This window comes from Colias croceus, chromosome 17, assembly GCF_905220415.1.
Source record: "Colias croceus chromosome 17, ilColCroc2.1".
Taxonomy (NCBI): domain Eukaryota; kingdom Metazoa; phylum Arthropoda; class Insecta; order Lepidoptera; family Pieridae; genus Colias; species Colias croceus.
This window is the reverse complement of record NC_059553.1, coordinates 7,964,591-7,987,633: the sequence shown is the minus strand read 5'-3', so window position 1 is coordinate 7,987,633 and position 23,043 is coordinate 7,964,591. Positions and strand designations below refer to the sequence as shown.

General features: G+C 30.2%; 1 protein-coding gene and 1 long non-coding RNA gene across 5 annotated transcripts in view; both read left to right on the top strand.

Moving 5' to 3' along the window:
• Positions 1-23,043, top strand: part of LOC123698839 (aldehyde dehydrogenase, dimeric NADP-preferring) — a 44,937-nt gene that overhangs the window by 14,109 nt on the left and 7,785 nt on the right. The window contains exons 1-8 of one of the 4 annotated variants that reach the window (XM_045645620.1): positions 63-165; positions 8,976-9,019; positions 9,471-9,710; positions 14,807-15,028; positions 15,270-15,433; positions 17,453-17,683; positions 21,148-21,351; positions 22,656-22,771. In XM_045645620.1, coding sequence (XP_045501576.1) covers positions 78-165; positions 8,976-9,019; positions 9,471-9,710; positions 14,807-15,028; positions 15,270-15,433; positions 17,453-17,683; positions 21,148-21,351; positions 22,656-22,771 — 1,309 coding nt within the window. In that variant the 5' untranslated portion in view covers positions 63-77. Of the gene's footprint in view, positions 1-62; positions 166-5,939; positions 6,152-8,975; positions 9,020-9,470; positions 9,711-14,806; positions 15,029-15,269; positions 15,434-17,452; positions 17,684-21,147; positions 21,352-22,655; positions 22,772-23,043 lie in introns of those variants that run through there. The other 3 variants (XM_045645621.1, XM_045645618.1, XM_045645619.1) reach the window with 3 other exon arrangements.
• Positions 4,240-5,114, top strand: LOC123698841. The gene is made up of 2 exons (XR_006752467.1): positions 4,240-4,414; positions 4,801-5,114. It is a non-coding gene; the product is annotated as an uncharacterized LOC123698841 (long non-coding RNA).

The window sequence follows — 23,043 nt, the reverse complement described above, 5'->3', positions numbered from 1 at the left end:
ATCTTCGAATACAGGCAGACATTTTAATCATATTTTCCTCGTATAGTTTTAAACAGTATTGAATTCCGATAAAAACAATGAGCACGTCAAAACAAGAGGCGCGAAGTGTAGTGTATGTTCCAGTGAATATTAGTGAAGTTGTGATTGATATAGATAACGAAAATGGTAATGTATTTAATATAAAAAACTTACCTACTGATGAAACATATCCACTAATTACAAAGTATTCCTTCAATGTTGTCTACATTGATTTTTACAGGCAAGTTACAGGTTATGTTTCACCATAATGATAAGAAAAAATCGTGAAGTCGTTAATTTTTTTTGTAATAATATAATCTAATAGATTTACTATTCCCGGCAAAAATTTTCACTTAATTTACATTCAGATTTTTATTTTTATTAATTCGTTACGTTTCGTTCTTCTTAATTACCTATGTACCTACCTAATAATGAATGTTAAAAAGTAAAAACAACTTTAATCTAACCTAACAATGTTGTCTATGCTGTGGCGCTGTAGCTGACAACCAGTTCGAAATTCGAAATTTAAAATTAAAACTATTTAAAAATAAAATCAACGTCACACACACGCAAGCAAACTGCAATAAACCAGAACTTGTTTTAAGTAAACTTATGCGAACATAATGTGAAATTCGAACATAATGTAATAGGTATACAGTTCAATGTTGATTGTTGACCCTTGTACCATTATTATACAATTATAGCGTGTATGAATACTTGAAATTACATTCAATAAGAATTCACGCTATGAGATAATAATGATAAAGCCATTGGATAAAGCATAATATCCACTTTGCAAGAACAAATCTATTATTTAATGCGGCCTGACTTAAATCTGTTTTATTTAATTACTTACGTTAATGACAGTCAAATTTCTTAAGGGTCCAACTGTGAAAATAAAAACTTAAACAAGCAGAGTATACTTATAATGTAGGTAACATGTATTATGATTTATGGTACCTATAACAGAAAATTAAAGCTTTTCTTTTCTTACCTATTTCAGTTCTATGTAGATTACAGGTGTACGGTTATTTACCTACAATTTACATAGAACTATGAAGTACTTTTTCATTCTGGATACATTTATGTAAATTGTATTGTAGCAACGTATTATTATTAGAACGTGAACTTCTGAAGAATATAAAAAGTAATAGACGTGAAAACGATGGATTCGTATTTCCGTATTATTTTCACACAGATTTTTCAGACCATTAATTAAGAACATAGGGCTGTCACATGTCGATTCGATAATAATTTGAATAAGTCTCAACTTTTTAACGACGCTTTCAGCGTAATAGAAAATAGTTCCCATTGCTTTTTTACCACTATTGCCATTGAGTTACTATGGTACATGCGTATAATATGAAATATCATATTATACGCATCTTCTTTTATAAAATGCAGGCAATATTATGGGTTCACCTCTAAAAAGCCGTTATATAGTACCTTGAGGTCCTACCAAGGTCCTTGAGCATGTAATAATATCATATTATACGCATCTAAATGTAGGAAATATTTATTGGTTCAACTCTAAAAAGCCAAAAAGACGTAATAATTCATCCTCCCTCACAACTCATTTGACATGGTGTGAATTTCATCCACCACAAGGAAAATATTTAGGGAATAATAAAAATACATATTAATACGTATCATACAAACCATTAAAAATCTAAATTAAACCTTAAATTAAATTTAAAAAAAATTCAAACCTTACTTTTTTAATTAATTTGGATTCAGGCTTGGATTCAGGTAACAGTGGTTCAAAATTGAAATCATGACAGCCATCTGTCACATTTCACTAAAAATTTAAAACCATTTAAGACCTCGTTAAATAAATGTAAAATAATAAATATCATTATCACTGAATTATCCATTTAAGGTGCAAAATAACTGCATTAACCCTGACATTATTTGAGCTGGCAATCCTTGATCTCCTTGATATACTTTAGTTGTGACTTTAGTGCTGCTAAGCTTGCACTAAAATCCATTTATTATGGACAATTTGCATTCATGTACCGTACTTCAAGGATGCGGTTAACTTTAATGTTATCGATATTTGAGCATAATACTTATTGTTATAGATAGGTATGTAGTGATAAAATGCTTTAACAAACATGGAATTTGTGCCAATGAAAATGCTGCCATCATGATTGAAATTTAATAGCTGAACCACAGATACTATTATAATATTACTAGTATAGTATTATTTTTATCTGTGATAACACGACCAAACTATTTCATGATGATTTGATGCAATTCTACATAAGTACCTACATACTTTAATGTGGGTTGACCTCTTCCAACGAAAGATCGTATGTGTCCTAAGCTTTTGTTACTTAAAACTAAAAAGTCATTACTCAGTGGCTTTGTTATACGTGCACATTGCATTGTGAAGATTCATAATTGGACATCACACATAAAAAAATAAAAATGTTTAACTTTGTAGTTATAAACGTGATGTGTTGTGCGGTTTTTCATTCTGCGGTCGGCGGAAATTTTTAAAACAACAATCCTAGAATATAATATAATAGATGCCTATATTATGTATCCAAGCCAAGATCCAAGCATATTATTTTCCTTTGTATTGAAAAAAATACAAACAAGTTAATAATTAACTTTATATAAATTTATTATTAAATACCATAATAATTATTGTTCCTACTTACACATTGTACCTATTGTTTATTTAAATAACATACCTACTTTAAACTAGAATTTTATCGTTAATCCTTAATTATATTAAGATAAACATAATAGAACGTCTTAATTAAAGTTATACAGATAACAATATATCCGTTCGCCAATTGATTAAAAATTTGTTAAAAATATGACTATTAAATTTTTATCATTAACTACTAAAATCAAAATAATGAAATGTTAACTGCAATGTTGACCATCGAGTTGCAGAAGGTAAGCGACAATAAAAAGGTTGCGTGATCTTGAAGTAATACGGTTAATTATACGAATTTAATGCAAGTATTTTTGAAAATAATTAATGTGGATTTGTTTTATAAGTAAAATAATGTAACGCGTTTGAAAGATAAATTAAAATTCAATACGTACTGAACAGTCTGATCCACATAATATAATTTAATACAATGTTAATTATTACAATAGTGAATAGAAAGCATTTAAGTCCTAGGTACTATATTGTTTTAGTACTTACATATGCAAAACATATTATTACTTACTTAAAAAACTTTATTTCTTACTTAAACATGGTACCTAATATTATGTGATCACACTTGCTGATTTTATGAACAGATCCTGGAATCATATCAAAAATGTCGCATGCTTTCATCATGCTATACAGAAAAATTTTAATTGCTTACCTAATCGCCTAATCTGAATTTTTTTTTTCCACTTTCAAATATACTTTTCGCGCCTTTCAAATAAATCATGCAAATGTTGATTTTCCACAGCTTTGATATAAGAAATCTTAGAACTACCATGATTATTACATACGCGTTGTTAATGGCAGGAATTCATTGTATTAATAATTATTATGTTATCGGTGTATTATAGTAGGTATTAAGATTTAGTATACTAATCAATAATTTTCGGATTTACTTTCGGAATATAATACCCTACCTTCTACCCTTACCCATTTTCCCGAACTTTTTGGAATTTTAAGTGCAAGCTACACACATCAATAAAATAACTAATATAATATTATAACACAATGATAAATGTCCGAAGAAATAAAAATTGATCAAGTAGGTAAATAGATAATATTATTACATTCATATTATGACGTCATAACGATTAACGGTCGTTCTAGAAAAACTTTGAATAATATGAACTTGATAATATTATTATTATGAACTATGGACACATGAGTAAAAGAAAGTCGCCACCATACTTATTTTATAATTTTATATCTTTATTTATCCTTAGATTAAGGTTAAACTTTGAATAATATGAACTTGATAATATTATTATTATGAACTATGGACACATGAGTAAAAGAAAGTCGCCACCATACTTATTTTATAATTTTATATCTTTATTTATCCTTAGATTAAGGTTGCGCGCGCGCGGAGACCAATCCATAATCTAAGTACCTATTTATCGTATTAACCCTTTATAGGGCATAAGCAAAACTAGTATAGCGGCTGTAACCACATGACACATCTGACTGTAAGGTTGATTTTATCTAAACCTTTCTATATAAAATGACCCTTATAATATGTTTTTCGCGTAGTCCTTGAACGGGCGTAACACACAATCGTACCCACAGGTGTGAAGTTGTTTCGAACTATTAGCAATGACGCTAAATATTTGTGGTTACGTTTGTGCCTTCTGTCCATTCAGAGTTTGCGATGTGCACGTGGACTATGTTCTCCTGCTTTTTAATTGTTTTGTGTGGAAATTTGTGATATTTGAATAAAATAAGGTATGTAAATAGTTTATTTATTATTTTTCCAGTAATTTGATATATAATTCTTGCATGTAGCTTTGTGTGACAAAGTTTTTTAATGAGTTAAATATGAAGAGCACGTTTCGTTAATTTTGAGGTCAGTTTTTGGTTCTTTTTTTCAATTGTAACAAAAATTTACTTTTTGTATGAATTGAAAAGTTTATTAGTTGTTATTAGTAAGTTAAATAAATATATTTTACGAAAATAACATAACAATAAGTTGAGATTTTCGGGTAAAGATGTTATTGAACACCAAATTCAGGTTTTTTGTATGACGAGGTTTTACATTATAAAAGTACTACACTGTAGGTAATAATTGTGCAGAGTTTTGACCACATTACAATTTATTTTGTTTGTTTTAGATGTCTAAAAGAAATATTTTGGATTGATGATTAGGAATTTGAGGCCATGATGACAGGAATCGATGATAGTCGGGCTGAAGATTCTGATATTGGTGGTGATTCGGATCCTGAGGAGAATCTTCCTTTGAATCCCGTTAGCTTACTTTTCATGTGAATTAGTTATGTAAGAATTGTATTTGTGTACAAGAGAGAGAGACTGAAAACTTTATTCCACTCTGAAGACAAATTCAAAGACTGCCTAATGCAAAAAGGTTGTTGATTTTGCATGTATTATACTAGAAATAGTAAATATAATAATTTGATTTCCTAAATAACATATCTTTTATTTAATTATGTGCTCATTAAAATACCCTTATATACCAAAATGACGTTAATTTTATCCTAAGCACTTACTAATTGCCCACAGGAATACCTAAAGGTTAGGCATTCCTATGGGGAATTAAGTTAGGCCCTAAACGGTCATAGTCCAGTTCGGTTCCATATGTAACCACTTAACTTATTCCCTAAATGATCTCGGTTACATATGTAACCACGGCCTGCAGGTAAAACCGGAAGACACAACTAGTCAATTTATCAATTTTCAGCATCTATAAAAGGTCCTTAACGAAACGTCATATCAAAAATATTGATATCTAACAAAAAAAATTCTGCCCGTTAAAGGGTTAAAATATTTTTGCTATATGTCAAGAGATTTATAATTATTCGAATGATATATTATTTTCCGTGCACGTAGGTATTATTATTAATTATAGAAACGTGGAAGGTAAACTGTTGTTATATTATTAAAATGTAAAAATTCCCAATACAGTTTATATAAGTACCTATAAGGTAAATCAAATAATTGTATTTTATATTAAATTATATATTATATACTACTCTGAGAGAAGAAAATACTGTGAAGATCTTGGCGAAGATACTACTCATATGGAACCGTGTAGAACACCGTGAATTTTTATTATTATGTTGTCAGTGTCGCGACTCGCGATTGTATTCTGTGGTTAGTGTCACTGTCAGAGAGTCAAAAAAATAAAAATAGAAATCTTTAATCTTTTATCTTTCACACAATTTCTGATAGATTTGGTAACAACATTCATTTACATTGTAAAACTTGTTATCAAATGGCTGCTTTGATAATTTAATTACGTTATTTCAATCATTCAATCTTTGATATACGTAACTAAATAGTCGTTGTTCTCCCTCAGTGCGGCACGTATCGCATTCGTTCTTGTGAGATTCTCATTTGAAAACTAAAAATTAAAAATATTAAAACCGGTCTTTCTAGTGTTGTTTCTTGTGATTTTAAGGAAAATTAATACCATTTAAAGTGATTGCTACATTAAAATGACTTTAGGTAAGCATAAATTTCTATTTCTATATCTATTAAGCGATAAAATTAAGCGAAATGTATTCGTTTTTGTAACGCCTTACAGCCTACAGGTATATTTTTCAATGAGCGTAAATATACACTTCTATTCGACGAAGAGTAATAAAATGTAATTAATGTAGAATACTAAAATCTTTCTCACTTTTCCATACAATAGGAACAAATTTCAATTTTATTTTATATTAGACAATAATTAGGTAACTACTATCAATCCAATTAGATTTTTTTAACAAAAAAAAACTTTATATGGATATATTGTCAAGTCTTAAAAATATTGTATGCTGTAAGAACATACCCACTCAAATGAATTATAATGATTATTACAATAGATATTATATAATATTGTAATAATTACAAATTATTAGGTAGGTATATTATGTTAGTACATAGAAATTTAGAAACTTTATTTATCTGTTTCTTGATCAACAAAGTGTCAATGAAAAATGCTTACAATAAAATAACACTTAAAATTATGGTATCTTTACACTCATGGAATACAGTTGTATTTTATCATTACAAATCCTCAATTAGTAATTGATAGGATATTAAAATAATAATAGTTAAAAAAAACTAAAAAACACGCTTTTTATAGAAAACCGAACTAAAAAATAGAAAATTTTATCAAATTAGTGTATTGTCATCGGTCCTCAATAAATCTACAAAGTTTGAACGAAATCTGGCCGTTTAAAGTGGGTCAAAATCGCGCCCAAAGAAGTCGGTTACAAACAAACATACAGGTGAAGCTAATATAAAGCGTGTAAAAATATATATTATAATATATACAGCAAGATATACAGTTATCATAACAAAAAAAACTGAAATAAGTACCTTTTTTTTGATCAACTATTATCATAATATTATTATGCTCTTTCATTTCTACTTATCAGTGTCATTAAATTAACCTTTTAATGTACTTTCACAAACATATTATTGTGTAAACATTATATCATAATTTATAAATATTATTTAACGATAAAAAACTGTGTGTACGCCAAGCACATGTGTCAGAAGTGAAACTTCTTTGGCAAGATTCAAAGGTACCAAACGTCGCCTTACTCTATGATGGTATTGCCATGACGCGACCTTGAAATTTTACTCCCAGATAAAGAAGTTTCACTTCAAAAACAATTTACCTACATTATATCTGAATGAATATTTCTCAGTGGTTTTCCTTTACATCAATGATGAACGGTGTTGACAAAATGACATAATCATAAGTATAAAAAACAATGTTGCTTCTTCCTTATAGAAAATAATCCTTATAAGAGTTGATAATACAGATTATCAAGTCTTATCCTACTACTATTATAACTGCGAAAGTTTGTGAGAATGGATGTATGTGTAATGTGTATGTATCTTTGTTACTCTTTCATGCTAATACTACTGAACCGATTACAATGAAATTGAACATACAAATAGATGGTAACATGTAACTTTCTTAAGAGACGAATTCCGTTGTCTGGAGTCCTTACGAGAAAAAATATATCCTTATGTTGGAGCAGGTCCAAAAGAAATTCTTAAGGTCATTGTATGCAAGAAGTTATAATTATTACCCATATCTGTATCCCACAAAATTCTTGCTGGGTAGTTTGGGTTATAACTCGCTGGAACTTCGTAGAAGTCTATCAACTGTTAAATTTGCTCTTAACGTTTTATACAATAAAATAGATTCTAATGATTTATTAGAAATGCTCTTACGGCTAAATGTGCCTGATAATTATACACGGGCTCGAAGTCACCAACTGTTAGCTGCTTGGCGCACACGCACGGTTCAACGCCAGCAGTCTCCGGTGCCTCGCATGCTTTCGCTGCTGAACTCAATCCTCAATTCTGCACCAGTATATGATTTGTTTGTGTCAGGGATGGGAATGATAGGTGAAGAATGTAAGAGGTACCTAGAACTAAGGTTATAGTGATAAGTTTAGAATTAAGTTTAATATATGTATGGTTTGGCGTATGCCGTAAATAAATAAATAAATAAATAAATAAATAAATAAACTTGGATGGTAACACATAGGATAAGTTTTATCCTGGAAATCCCATGGAAACGGGAACTATGCGAGTTTTTCTATGAAAATGCGGCCGAAGCCGCGTGCAGAAAGCTAGTAAGTTATAAGGAAGAGCTACAGATCTAAGCACATAACAACAAGAAAATAATTATAATGATAAGTCTTGAATTTTACTTTGTATAGTTACTATTACATAACTATTTGTTACTGTATTATGAAGGAATAATAAATCAGGTAAAACAAGTAATACCTTTTCATAATGATTATGAAACAGAATAGGTACTTATGTCATAAAATATATTAAAATTTTATGTTTACAAAATTGGTAGAATTCATGAAAATCCCAAAATAATGATGATTAATGGCAACTCAATGTACAAAAAGCAACTTTTTATATTGTAAATAACAAAATATAAATATTCTTACCTTGAAAATTGAAATTACTCTATTATGATATTTAGACACAATTTAAAACTTTTTAGAAAAAATTATAGTTTTAGAAAATAAAATGATAGACCGTGATGAAAAATGTTTTTATTTCTGTTTTTACTTTAACACGCTTACATACAAACAATTATATATTATACAAAAAATAATACAAATTATCTGTACTTTGAATAATTGTGTTCTTTTAATCATGCAAAAACTATGTCCGTATGTTTATAATAATTATAAAGAAATATCTAAAGTTTTTAGTCGCCATTTAGCAATTTATAAAGATTACATATTATACGTTATTGAATTATTTTGTGTTAATTAATTTACTGTTTTATCTGTTACAGGTACAATAACCAACTCTAAACCAAAACCAGTGAATATTAGTGAGGTAAATAAATATTTAAATTGATTTTTTACTAAAATATTATCTCTTCTTCTTCTATCTCTTTCTTTCTATTACTCTATTATAAATCTTTAAAAATAATCTCTAAACCTATAATATCATAGGTTTTGTGGAGGATAAAAAAATGTGTATCCGGTCACAGATTAGAGAATAGTTATGATAATGTTAATAGCTTAGAACATTAGGCACAATAACAACCTTTTAATGTAGAATGAACATTTTGCATGCACTCTAGAGAACTTAAAATATAATGGAAAAATTGGCTTGAAATTTTTGCGTTTAGCCTTTATTTGGATGATAATTAAAAAAATTATATTATAGTTCTAACTAAGTATGTGCGCATTGTGCATAACATGTATTCCTTTGAATTTTGTAAAAATATGAATTATTAAAAGTATTTATTTTTAATAACAATGTTATTTTTCTTACATTTAAGGCGGTAGAAAAAGCGCGGGACGCTTTCAACCGTGGAGTTACGAAACCGATAGAATGGAGGAGGAAACAATTGAAGGCCTTAGCAAGGATGTACAAAGAGAACTACAACGCGATGGTGGATGCGCTACAAAAGGATCTTAGGAGGAGCAAAACAGAGGCCGTACTCTTGGAAGTCGAATACCTCATCAATGATTTGAACAACACGCTGCACTATCTGGATGAGTGGGCGAAACCGGAAAGAGTTAGTTCATTTAATCTATTTATTTTTTACCAAAATCGTCTCTCGACCAAAAAAAATTTTTTTTTGGTCGTATAGATTACTATTGACAATTGAAAATATTGATGAAGATACACACACACACAAACCTATGTTTGTGTATGTTATGTAACCTGCTTATTTTTTAGTTGATTAACTAAGATTCTATGTTTGAGATTTAACCTTCTCGCTCTAACGATTCTCACCGCTTACACTGACTGTAATCGCGATAATACCTATATTTATGTACATATGTGTGTGTGTGTATTTGCATAATAGTTCAGGATACATCGCCCATTTTTGAAAGTGACTACTATCAAGCTAATTTTCCGTTTGTAGCTTTATTTTGATGAGACGCCCAATAATTTCGTGTACGAAAGTCTCGATTGTGGTAGCTAACAGAGATAATAAGGATAAAAAATTTTGATTTGATGGTTCTCAAATATTTATTACTAACTGAATTTTTTTTTTGTTCAATCTCAAGATAATTACCTAAATTATTCGAAAAAATATTTGTCCTACAAAATCTATGGTTGGTTCAAAGAGTCCCCCTTTCCAAAGTGTATCGATAACGAGGTCATCATAAATGATTACTAACAAGCTGATTTTTTTGTTTTCACTTAATTACTGTTTATATAATTCAACAGACATACCTATTGTCCTACAAATTGCGTAATAAATATTTGAGAACCATCAAATCAAAAAATTTTATCCTTGTTATCTCTGTTAGCTACCACAATCGAGAGTTTCGTACACGAGATTATTCGGTGTCTCATCAAAATAAAGCTACAAACGGAAAATCAGCTTGATAGTAGTCACTTGCAAAAATGGGCGATGTATCCTGAACTATAATGCATTATTATGAAAACAACGACATGTACCATCGTGATACAAAATGTTATGATAAGACGACCCACTATCAATATCATAGGTACCTATATCCTACATGTGATTTTATTTATGAACTCTACGAAGGGTCATACAGCACACTGGCATTGCGCTTATGATAGCGATAAATATTTCAAAACACGTCTCAAACTTTGATAATTTTTGTGTATTCAGAGATACGTTCGGTAACTGACAGAGCTACAGTTAGGTCAGACAATACAATACTATCTCTTGTTATTGAAAACAAAAGAAAGGGACACTGGTACTATTCACTAACAATAATAAAATTACTGGACGATTCCATGATTGCGCATCGTGAGTGCTTCTGCACGTACTACATTTCAAAATTACATTAGTGTTCTTGAAACTATAGAATTAAAAACTAAAGCAATAGAACGTTTGGTCTTAGCACTGATGTATTTCACATCTGTTTTAGTATTTTCTTGGGTCGTTTTTTGACCGAAATTCCCAAAAACGACTTGTGTCAGGTTTATTAGACGTGTCTAATATCTATTATTAAGCGAAGCACAAACTTTGTACCCTTTTTTACGTAAATTGCGCGGACGGAAGAGTATGTAATTACACACTAAACACAAATAGCTTATATTATAGAGCTATAAAACAAAAACATACTTACGGTTATGGTTGAATTTGTACCACTAAGAAATAAGAACCTCTAGTACTAAGCTCTAGTACTTTTCAATCAACAACAATATCAAGTTATACAAGTATAAGGAACTACCTACCACTTGTTTTACAATTATCTCCGCTTTTCCTAATTGACTTGTGACGAGGTTGTATTGTTGTAATTAACAAGTTAATATGATTCGAGGAAACTGGCCTTATGATGAAATATTACGACGCAAAAACGCACACACGCCATCTCACGTTTTTAGTGAAGTAAATTATATAAAAAATGTTCTCGGCAGAAATAAACGAATAAGATATAAAAAAATTGGTCGATGTTCATATTATTATCGTTACGTAATCACTATCAATAATGTATTTTTAGATTTTAAGTACATACATACTATCAATGACTGTGTATTGTTTTTAAATGTGCAATAAAAATAAATCGTAAGTATATTTTACATGATGTGATGCAGCTAATCATGACACTACTGACTACATAGTAGAAAACAAAGTCGCTCCCGCTGTCTATTCCTAATTCCTATGTATGCTTAGATCTTTATAACGAGGCCGAGGTATGCAATTGCAACGAAATATGATGCAGTTTTCTTTAGATAGACAGAGTGATTCAATTATATCACAAGACGTATGTTTAAATAATACATAACAATACATGCAAAGACTAGTATATGTAATATCAGTATTGCACCCATGCGAAGCGCTAGTGAATAAATATAAAACGGAAACAGCCTATTCTCATAAATCATAATGTCCTTACTAATTCCGCTACTATTTTTAATATCTTGTTACGTATTAACTAGTTTACCTTGGTGTAAAATATTATAAATACAATATCTTCATAGGTAATATTAGATGTCGGAATTCAATGCTGAGATTACGTGATTCTACAAAAAATTGTACGTTAAAATTTATTTATATAAGTATTACATTCATATAATTAATACAGGATTTATCGCGCCTTCTACGACTTCATATAATTATTTTTAACCGACTTAAAAAAAAGGGAGGATGTTATCAATGCGGCTAATATTTTTTGTTTTTTACTTTTCCGTTTTTGAAGTCGTTTTTTTTTAACGTAGGTAACTAGTTATTTTTTATACACTTGATGATTCCAATTCCAATTTCTATAAGTAGGTAATTAGTTGTACCTTTTTGGTCTATTTTTATATGAACTATCTATACAATGCACTGAAAAAAAAATAAGGATTGCCCAAATGCCCAGTTCAAATGAAGTGTTGAACACCGATGTGCTGATAAGTGATAACCTATCATTAATTAATGTAATTAATACGTTATTAATACAGAGAGAACTAATATTAATGTTATATTTTTTATATTGTTGTATTTTATGTAATCAGTATATTAATTAACGTAAGTGCAGATAAAACAATTTAGTTAAATCAAAATAATTGTTTGGTAGAAACACGTAATAATGGCTTAATAGTTAATAGTTTAATTATTTTGTTCCTTTTCATTTTGGATAAATACAGTTCAGTGTTAGCTTGGAATTGAAATTATTTGATCTATCTATGAAATTGAATATTTGAAAGTAAATCAATAACCAAAAGACATTATACCCTCCTCTAGCGCTGTTGGTTACTTCACAAAATTATTCAAGTAATATCCTTCAGTCACGTAAACAAAATATTACTTGTTTCAACTGAGTACCTTAATCGGTCAGTTGTATCAAAAATTACCATTTAAACATTAAACAGATTGTGCAATACGGTATACTTCTACAAAAGTAGCCATGAATTATTTTTCAAGTTTTATTGATTCAAGTTTCATATACTTACCTAGTTATATGTATTTTTTGTTTAACTAATTGCCGATCGAGGCTAACTTCCTTTGATATTATGAATGAATGAATGAATAAATACTTTATTTACACCAGTAACAAAATAAACACAAAAAAAAACACAAAAAATAGAAAAACGTACAAAAAGGCAGGTATTATGATATTCTTCTCTTCGTTTTTTTAATGAAATTTATTCATCACATATCAGCTTATTATAATATTATTCATTGATACCAAAATGGAAAATTTTGTAAACACCGATTGAGGAGGTAGTTAACAAAGTTTCGACTTTTGTAGTTTCGTAAAAGGCGATTTTCTTCAAACATTTCCATATCGTACTTATTTAATCATTCATACTTTATATAAATTTAACTCAAAAATATACATAAAACCATTTATTAATATGTAATAGAGAATTTGCATTGAACAAATGGTGAGTGACGTGTAGGATTTAAGTTGATATAAAATGTAACCATGTACCTATAAACACAATCTACCTAACATTAACCGTATTATCTGCATATTGATTAACCTTGACACTGAGTTACACGGGTACTTTATCAAAAATGAATAAACATAACAAAAATATATTTTGTAAATATTATTAACTTAATTTATCACTAGACTGAGAAAAATAAAAAATACAGCACAGTACAAATTTGCTACAGTGGTGAAATAATTAAAAAAAATATATTGTTTTTTTTTTCAATCAAAATAGAAATTTTTCAAAAAGTTATGGCCCATGGCCTTGTATCTAATGAAAATTTGACAAGGAAGGAGCATTTCATATCAGTGTACCTCAAATTGCATTGAATTTGTATCATGAATTAATTAGGCTCCTCAAATATAGAAAGTGTATTGGAGAAAATAATATTATGTTCGACCTATCTTAATATTATGAACAAAATATTTCCTAAAAAACCACGCTATCCATTTGTGAAAACAGAATGAAAATTAATAAAGTAATTTTTGAGATTATCGCGAACAGACAGACAGACGCGATAGACGACTTTATTTTATTATTTATAATATGTAGTGTAACACCTTATAGCCTTTACTTGTATAGTATTATGTCGGCAAACAAATACCAAAATTAAAAATAATGAACCAACTAATCATTCTAAATACTAAGTAAATGGTATATGTAATGCGCAAGAGTGAACCGTGCGATGACCTCTGTTGGTGGAATGTCAACCCCAATTCGAATACTTGTTATAAATAAATATTTGTATTTGGAAAATAATTAAATATCGTACTGCAATGTAAGTAACGTTTCATAGAGTTACATACATTAATCAGTGCATTATTGTGAAACGAAAGTCTTAGATACAGGATACGGAAGGCTAATTGCCATTACTGTAATTAAAAGGAAATCTAAAATAAAAGATATCAAACAATTAAACTTATACTAAATGCATCTGCCCTTACGCTTTACCGACACTATTTATAAACCGCACTACTACTACAATACAAACTATTTTTAAAACGCACTTCTTCTAATGACGTATCTACTTGTAATTGTCCAAACATCAAAAAATTGATCAAAAGACCCAAGTATATTCTATATTTTATTTCTTTAACGATGTGGTGATACACAACGGTACCTAAGATCTGATTCTCATCATTTGAGCCATATAAGCAACATATACATGTATTTACTATTTACCGTACCTTCGACTTCTAAAACCTTTATGCCATCATTTCGTGAATGGCTCTGCTCATATGTGTTTTATCTCCCCAACAGCCGCCGAAGACGTTCGTCAACGTACTCGACGATGTGGTCATATACAATGATCCCTACGGTCTGGTGCTAATTATTGGCGCATGGAACTATCCCCTCCAACTGCTGCTGCTCCCCATGGCTGGGGCTATAGCCGCTGGTAATGCTGTGATAGTCAAGCCTAGTGAACTTGCCGTGGCTTCCGCTAGATTCGTGGCGGAGACACTGCCCAAGTATTTGGACAGCGTAAGTGCTTTGCTACTTCTTGGCAGTTCTAATAGAAGATATAAATATCTTTTTAAGTTAAAATATGAACTGTTATTAATATTTTTCGTAATTTAAATACTTTTTCTATTAGAAAATCATAATCATTAGAAAAAATGGTTCTACCAAATAGTCTTACAATGCTTTATACATTACTTATCGAACGAAATAACCTTAGATACTTATTGCATATTGCGCTGACAAACAACAAATTTTCATTTAGGACGCGATAATAACAATAGAAGGAGGGCCAGAAGAAACAACGGAACTGCTAAAGCACAGGTTCGACTACATCTTCTACACGGGAGGCACGAATGTTGGCAGGATTGTCTACAGCGCGGCTACTAAGAACCTCACACCCGTCACGTTGGAGCTGGGAGGCAAGAGGTGAGTTGAAGACATACACACAGAGACAAACACACACAAGCGTACAATACAACACACAATTTTTGATAATTTTTGCACTTTGGTACATTATGGCTAAATAACATTCATAAACAGAAATGGGATGCGTAATCTTTTCCATCTTTCTTAATGGAAATTGGAACGAAAGGTCTTGTTTCGGAAGAAACTTCCTTGGTTTAAAGTTCTTGTTACGTAGTACAAAGTTTTATTTATTTTCATTTTTTGTGTAGTATATTAACAATGACCACTACCAATTAATTGTTTGTGAGTTTACCACAGATTTGTACGCATCTTAAGGTGAACGTACGTTTATATTATTGAAAGTGAAACCATAGAATTCTAAAGAAGGAATACAATGAATTGTCGTTGTATTGTCTTGTCCAGTGCATTATATTATATTATGTAAATGGAAAATTATAATGTGCATGCAAGTCATTCTTTACCAACAATGTAGAGGGTTAACGGTTAGGTTTGAAGGTCGAATGTGGACAATTTTAGACTTATAAGTGATCTAGGATAATATTATATCGACTCTTTGTAATGGCTTTAATAAAATGTTTCTTTTCAATTTATTAATTACAATATTACATTCTTAGATAATATTTTTATATGAAATGTAAAAAAATATTATTATCCTGTACCCTTCATTAAATAAACCCTTCATAAAAAAATAGGTTTAGAGACATTTATTTCAAAAGAATTTTACAATTCACTTATTCTAATTCAATAGTGTTAACTTGTACACCTTGACAAAAATGTTAAAAACTTGCGGGTGAGCGGAGAACTACTCTGTACAATAATATCGTCTTATGACGGTATGGCTGTGTTCGTAAGGAATGCTAACGCGGATATAAATCAACTAAATGTGACATCGAGTGCATGAACTAAAATAAATATTAATTGTAAATTTATTTAAACATTTAGTGTAAATGACTTAACTATTTAAAGTAATTTTACAATCTTGAATATATACACTCTTGTTTGTTTTTTTTTTTTGTTTATTACTTTATATAATAATTCATATAATATTATGTTATAATGGTTTTTACTCTTTTGATTATTTTTGTATATATACTTTTTATGTTATAATTAACACTTTATACTATAATATATTTTTTTTTTTTTATTTTTTTTTTTAACTAGTGACTGTGATAAGAGTACTTTGTGATCGTTGTTATTTTTCTTTATATTGCTGATTTTATTTCAGTTGTTTACATTTTTAAGTTTTATACACGATAGTTATTACAGGAAATATTTTCATTTTGTAGTATATGAAGTTTTAATTTCTTTTTGAACAATCCTAATGATTTTATTTGTTTTATATCTGTAGGTAGGCTATTGTATATTTTAACTCCGTCATGAAGTAAATTTTTTGAGCCATAGTAGGTACGGGCTGGATGGATATTTAGGTTGTCATAACATACATTTTGTCAAATAAAAGTTAAAGAGAACAAACAAGTGAGGCTGACCTCCATAATCTTTGAATTCAATCATAATTATGATTTATTATGTAAATGCTGTTAAGTCTAGATGAAATACTCGCGTATAATAATAGTTTTTATTCAACAATTATTTTGAATGATTTAGTAAAATATTTCATAAAAAATATTCTCTCTGCTATACTGCCAATGGAATATACCCTATGTCACTACATTCTGATGATTACAAGTTACAACGACGTTTGGGCTGTAGGGCGTGCCAAAGAAATATTCATAAATACATACATACTAGCTTACCGCCCGCGGCTTCGCCCGCTTTCTCTAAAACGATTTTAAATTTAAACTATCCTATCTCTCAAGTTGGATCGAACTGCACATGGTGTGCGAATTTTATTATAATCGGTTAAGTGGTTTAGGAGTCCATTGAGGACAAACATTGTGACACGAGATTTATATATATTAAGATGACACGAGATTTATATATATTAAGATATACACTCGAAAAACATTACCTTCCTTCTTTCGCTTTCGGCTAAAAATAACGGACATCCTTTAATTCCAGTCCTACATACATAGACAACACAGTGGACATGGAGGTGACAACCAAAAGAATACTATGGGGCAAATTCATCAACGTCGGCCAGACGTGCATCGCACCGGATTATATACTCTGTTCCAAGGAGGTACAGGACAAATTCGTGGAGCAAGCGAAGAAAATACTGAAGGAATGGTACGGGGAGGATCCGCAGAAGTCGCCCGATCTATGCCGTATTATTAATGATAGGCATTTTAGGTGAGTCTTTTTTGACATTTTTTCTTATTTTAAGGCTACCTAACTGAAAGGATAAGGAACTCTACTGCTTGAGTAGAAGAATCTTCGATGTCTGTGTGTCTGTTTTATATTTTGCTAGTGTTAGGCTTAGTGTTAGGTGACTTCTTAAAAATATAGTGAATGTATTTATTGTGATCTAATTTGACGTTTTTTTTTTGTTTTTTTTTTTTTTGGAAAAGGGGTGGTTTAAGCAAGATTTTTTTTAGGTTTGACATTTTTGGGAAATTAGGAGAACTGTTTATGAAAAGCTGGTCTAAATTCTTAACTAACATTAATTGCAAATAATTTTCCAACGAAGCACTTAGCGAAACTTCCATTTAATACACTTTATCTATCATAAAATTAACATATAATAGTTTTATGATATTTCTAATAGTTCTAATGGGGTAGGTATTACAATATATCTGAATGGTCGAAGTAATTGCACTAATTGCGTAATCGTCTACACTCTGTTTAATGGAATAGTGTTGTTACTTAAGGCTATAAGTGTTGTAGGACAATTTTATATAGGTACCTACATCGTATACATAAATATGTATAAGTGTGTCTTTTTTCGCTTTTTTTTTTTAATTATGGAAAATGCATTCAAATTCCCGGATTCTCTAGCGTGTCTAAAAACCAGGACGGTTTGTACAAGACTCTAACAAGCTATATAACTCGAAAATATTTTCAGCAGTGTCTATTTTTTTTTTAACTGTCTGTTTTGATCTCGATACAATAACAGATATATCTGATGATTTTCTTAAATGTAATGAAAAAAATTGTATCGCAATGATACCTCCTATTGTCAAGTCGGTTGAACATAATGCTTAATCACTGTACTTTGTACCGTAGTGACTCTAGCAATCTGTGGTTGTACGAGCAATTATAGAAAAAAATACCGTAATGATTACTATGGTGACGTTTTATACATAGTTTGCGCTAATCGGTCTCTCCTGTATAATAATCTATACTAATATTATAAAGCTGAACAGTTTGTTTGTTTGTTTGAACGCGCTAATCTCGGGGACTACTGGTCCGATTTGAAAAATTCTTTCGGCGTTAGATAGCCCATTTATCGAGGAAGGCTATATATAGGCTATCATCACGCTACGACCAATAGGAAATAATTGTGTTTAAGAAATATCATTTTTTTGACTCTCTTTTAACATGTAACTAAAATGTAATGCCGCAAAAAACTAACTATTGTTTTTTTTCTTGATTGTTTCTCATTTTATAATTAAAGATTACTTACACATATAGGTACTTCAAATGTTAATACCTACTGGGTAGTTAGGGAATGAAAACAGCGCAAAAATGTTGAAAAATTTACAAAAAACTCAATAAATATTGAGTTTTTTGTAAATTTTTAATTAAACTTGCGCGTTTTCCATTTCTTATCATGACATCCCTGTGTTTGGGTTAGGTTAGGTTAGAGGTGCTTTATAAATATTCAATAACTAGCTTCCGCCCGCGACTCCGTCCGCGCGGAAAAATTAAGAAAAATTACGATTTTTTTTTCTACGTATTTTTCCGGGATAAAAAGTATCCTATTTTATGCCCAGGATAATAAGGTATAATTATACCAAGTTTCATCGAAATCGAACCGTTAGTTTTCACGTGATGCCTGAACATACAGACAGACAGACAGACAGACAAAAATTTTTTTAATCACATATTTGGGCTTGGTATCGATCCAGTAACACCCCCTGCTATTTATTTTTTCAATATTTTCAATGTACAGAATTGACCCTTCTACAGATTTATTATAGGTATAGATATGGGTTATGAATTTACAGTAAATACTAATTTCACAATAATCAAATAAGTACAATATTTTAGTAAGTAAATTCTTCAAAAATTAATTTCTCTTTCAACCTACCCAAAAATTAATTAATACTCAGTAATCAATATGAATAAACATGGTATTTTCACATTAATTACCGTAGTTATCTCATGCCTAATATTATTATAAGTGCAGATAAACAAATTAGCAAAATTATATAATACGTTTTAAATTGTATCAAATACCTGTTTGCATGACCTCGGTTTTGGTAAAAATGTTTGTAAGTATTTATTTCTTGAACTTGAATTTGTACTAACATTTAATTCTACAATGTACGAAATGTGTTTGAAACAAAATACATACATAAAATACATAGAAATTATGATATTTAAGTTAATAAATTAAAATATGCCTTGGAGGTCAACCGTCAAAGTATGTTACTAAATATTAAAATTTAAAATGTAGGAAATACCTTGTTAATGACCTTAACATTCATGTTCATGGTTTTATTTTTTATTCATGTTCGCATATAATTAAAATATCCAAGTAACTATACATTATAATACAGGGTGTCTCGAAAGAAAGTTTATATTTTGTGGATGAATACAAAAAAAAGTAAGCGGTGTATTGAAAAAATGTTTATTAATTATTAAAGTGCATATTATGGGAATTTATTTCTTAAAAATAATATCGTCCAAATGCAGTCCATTGCGTTCACGGCACTCATTTAATCCAACACTAAAATTATTTATGACAGCTCGGCAGGTAGACACAGTGATGTCTGCCATTTCGTGTCGGATATTTTCTTTTAAATGCACTAGAGAAGTTGGTTTTTTGGCATACACTTTAGATTTAAAATACCCCCACAAGAAAAAGTCCATGGGAGTTAAATCAGGGCTGCGTGGAGGCCAATTTATATCACCTCTCCTAGAGATCAATTTTCCCGGAAAAAATTCATGAATTCGAGGTAAAGACATATTGGATGTGTGTGATGCAGGAAAGTTTTGCAGTGCAGGCACTAAAAACTCGTCTACCATCGCTCTGAGTTTACTGTAACTGCACGCCCCCTTTCGTCTTCGAAAAAGTAAGGGCCAATAATTCCTCGCTAATTTCTATTATTGATAATTTCTTGTGGGGGTATCTTAAATCTAAAGTGTATGCCAACAAACCAACTTCTCTAGAGCATTTAGAAGAAAATATCCAGCACGAAATGGCAGCCATCACTGTGTCTACCTGCCGAGCTATCATAAATACTGTAATTTTACTGTTCGATTAAATGAGTGCCGTGAATGCAATGGACTGCATTTGGACGATATTATTTTTGAGAAATAAATTCCCATATTATTCACTTTAATAATTAATAAACATTTTTTCAATACTTACACCGCTTACTTTTTTTTTATTCATCCACAAAATATAAACTTTCTTTTTAGACACCCTGTATTATGATGAAATATTATTTATAATATCTTGCCCTGCCTTCCAAATTATCCAGAATATTCCACAAAAATAATTTCACATAAAGCTATTTTGGATAGCCAGGAAACTCTTATATCACTTGATAGCTACAATAAAACACCATTATTCTAATTTTACAGACAGATTCCAGCCTTTTTCCTCATGAAATGTGAAAATAATCCAAAAACATTGTCTATTCCAGTCGCATCCAATCCTTACTGGACGCCAGCAAAGACAAAGTTGCTATCGGTGGTAAAAGTGACCCACAGGAAAGATATGTATCACCCACAATACTCACTAATGTCTCCGCTAACGATAAAATCATGGAGGACGAAATATTTGGCCCTATCCTACCAATAGTGCCAATAGAGAACGCCTACGAAGCAATCAAATTCATAAACGCTAGGTAAGTCTATCTATAGTACATCTACAGAATTATTTATAGACCAGTCTAATCCCTAATCTATAATTGATATATAAATCGTATTATTATTTTCATTATCTGATTAAATAAATAAATCTGTAGATATTAAGGGCAAGTTTCAATGTCATTTAGTCATACATTGGCCTAAAATATTGGCGCTTAACGGCTTCAGCATTGGGATTCATAACATTCGAGAAACATTTTGAATTTGCTGGGGTCATTATAATAATATAACACTATTTTGCATAGTCTATTTAAAAAATCTAATAAGTAGATTATTTGGTATCAGTCTCCATTTGGGGACAAATCAGTTTTTAATCTTGTAAAAAAATATAAAAAATCACTGCTTTTAATTTTGTGGGGTTTTAATTTAATGCTATAGATTTTGTTTATTTGTAGAATAATTCCCCTGTAAAATTAAATAAGAAATAGTCACAAATTGGATGGAAATTCTAATATTATTTTTGATCGTCAAGTTTTTTTTTTGTTTGTGTTTGTTAAAGGTGTAATTTGTCCAATGAAAAGATTTTATGAATATGTATCAATTATTTTATTAAAACGCTAGAAGATAAAAACAATTTTCGGAGCAATTTACTTTTTTTATTTAATTATGATTCATAAAATCTTTTCTCCACAACTAGATGGGAGAAATTATGTTTTTTGGGGAAAGTTTTGTGTGATTTTTATCTAATATGTTATTTTATTCTTGAAAGTCGTGTGTTTTGTTTGTTTATTAAGTTGAGGTAGCACCAATCATAATCGGTTAAACCTATTTGGACTTCTAAAGTGTTTTATTTATTTTATAATATAATGAAGTTTCAAACTCGTAGTATTTTCCAAGAATAATATCGTTTAATACATAATATAAATTACCGTTTTTTATCTCTACGCTTACGCCATATAATACACAGTAGGTAAATGTAATAATTAATGTTATTGAATTTATATTTTTTGGTTTTATGGCATTCAAATGCTTTATAAATATAAATTTATAAAAAATAGAAAAAATTCGATCACGAGGCGGGACTCGAACCCGCATCCCTTCGCGCCATTCCCTTCGTGACCCCGGGTCACGAGTGGCTGAGTTGGTTGGGCATCCGCCCCGGAATGGCGCGAAGGGATGCGGGTTCGAGTCCCGCCTCGTGATCGAATTTTTTCTATTCTTTATAAATTTATATAATAATGTTATTGTTATAGTAGATACCTACCTACGTAATAAGCCTTTAGGAGTCCAATGTTACCATCGCAAACATTCGTATCAAAACATGAACGGTGGATCATTTCAGGGAGCATCCATTAGTTTTATACCTGTTCAGCAAGCAAAAGAACATCCATAAACTGTTTACGGAGCAGACCCGTTCGGGCAGTCTCTGTGTGAACGATACGATCATGTTCTATGGCGGTAAGGACGGGGCGGGAATTGACGCGTGACGTCATAGAATTGGCGCCAAAGCTATCTGTACTTTTTAATTTTTATGTCTTGTTTTTTTTTTTCGCGTTTGAATTTCAAATTATGGAATACCTATTCAGCCTGTGTTTTGTTTTTGTTCGAATTCAATTGTTTATGTAGACGTGATAATTTTATAGGTAAATTTCACACCAATTGTCGAATTTATATTAAAAATATATGAGAATAAACAGGACATTAAAGTACAGACGGATTATATGATGTTG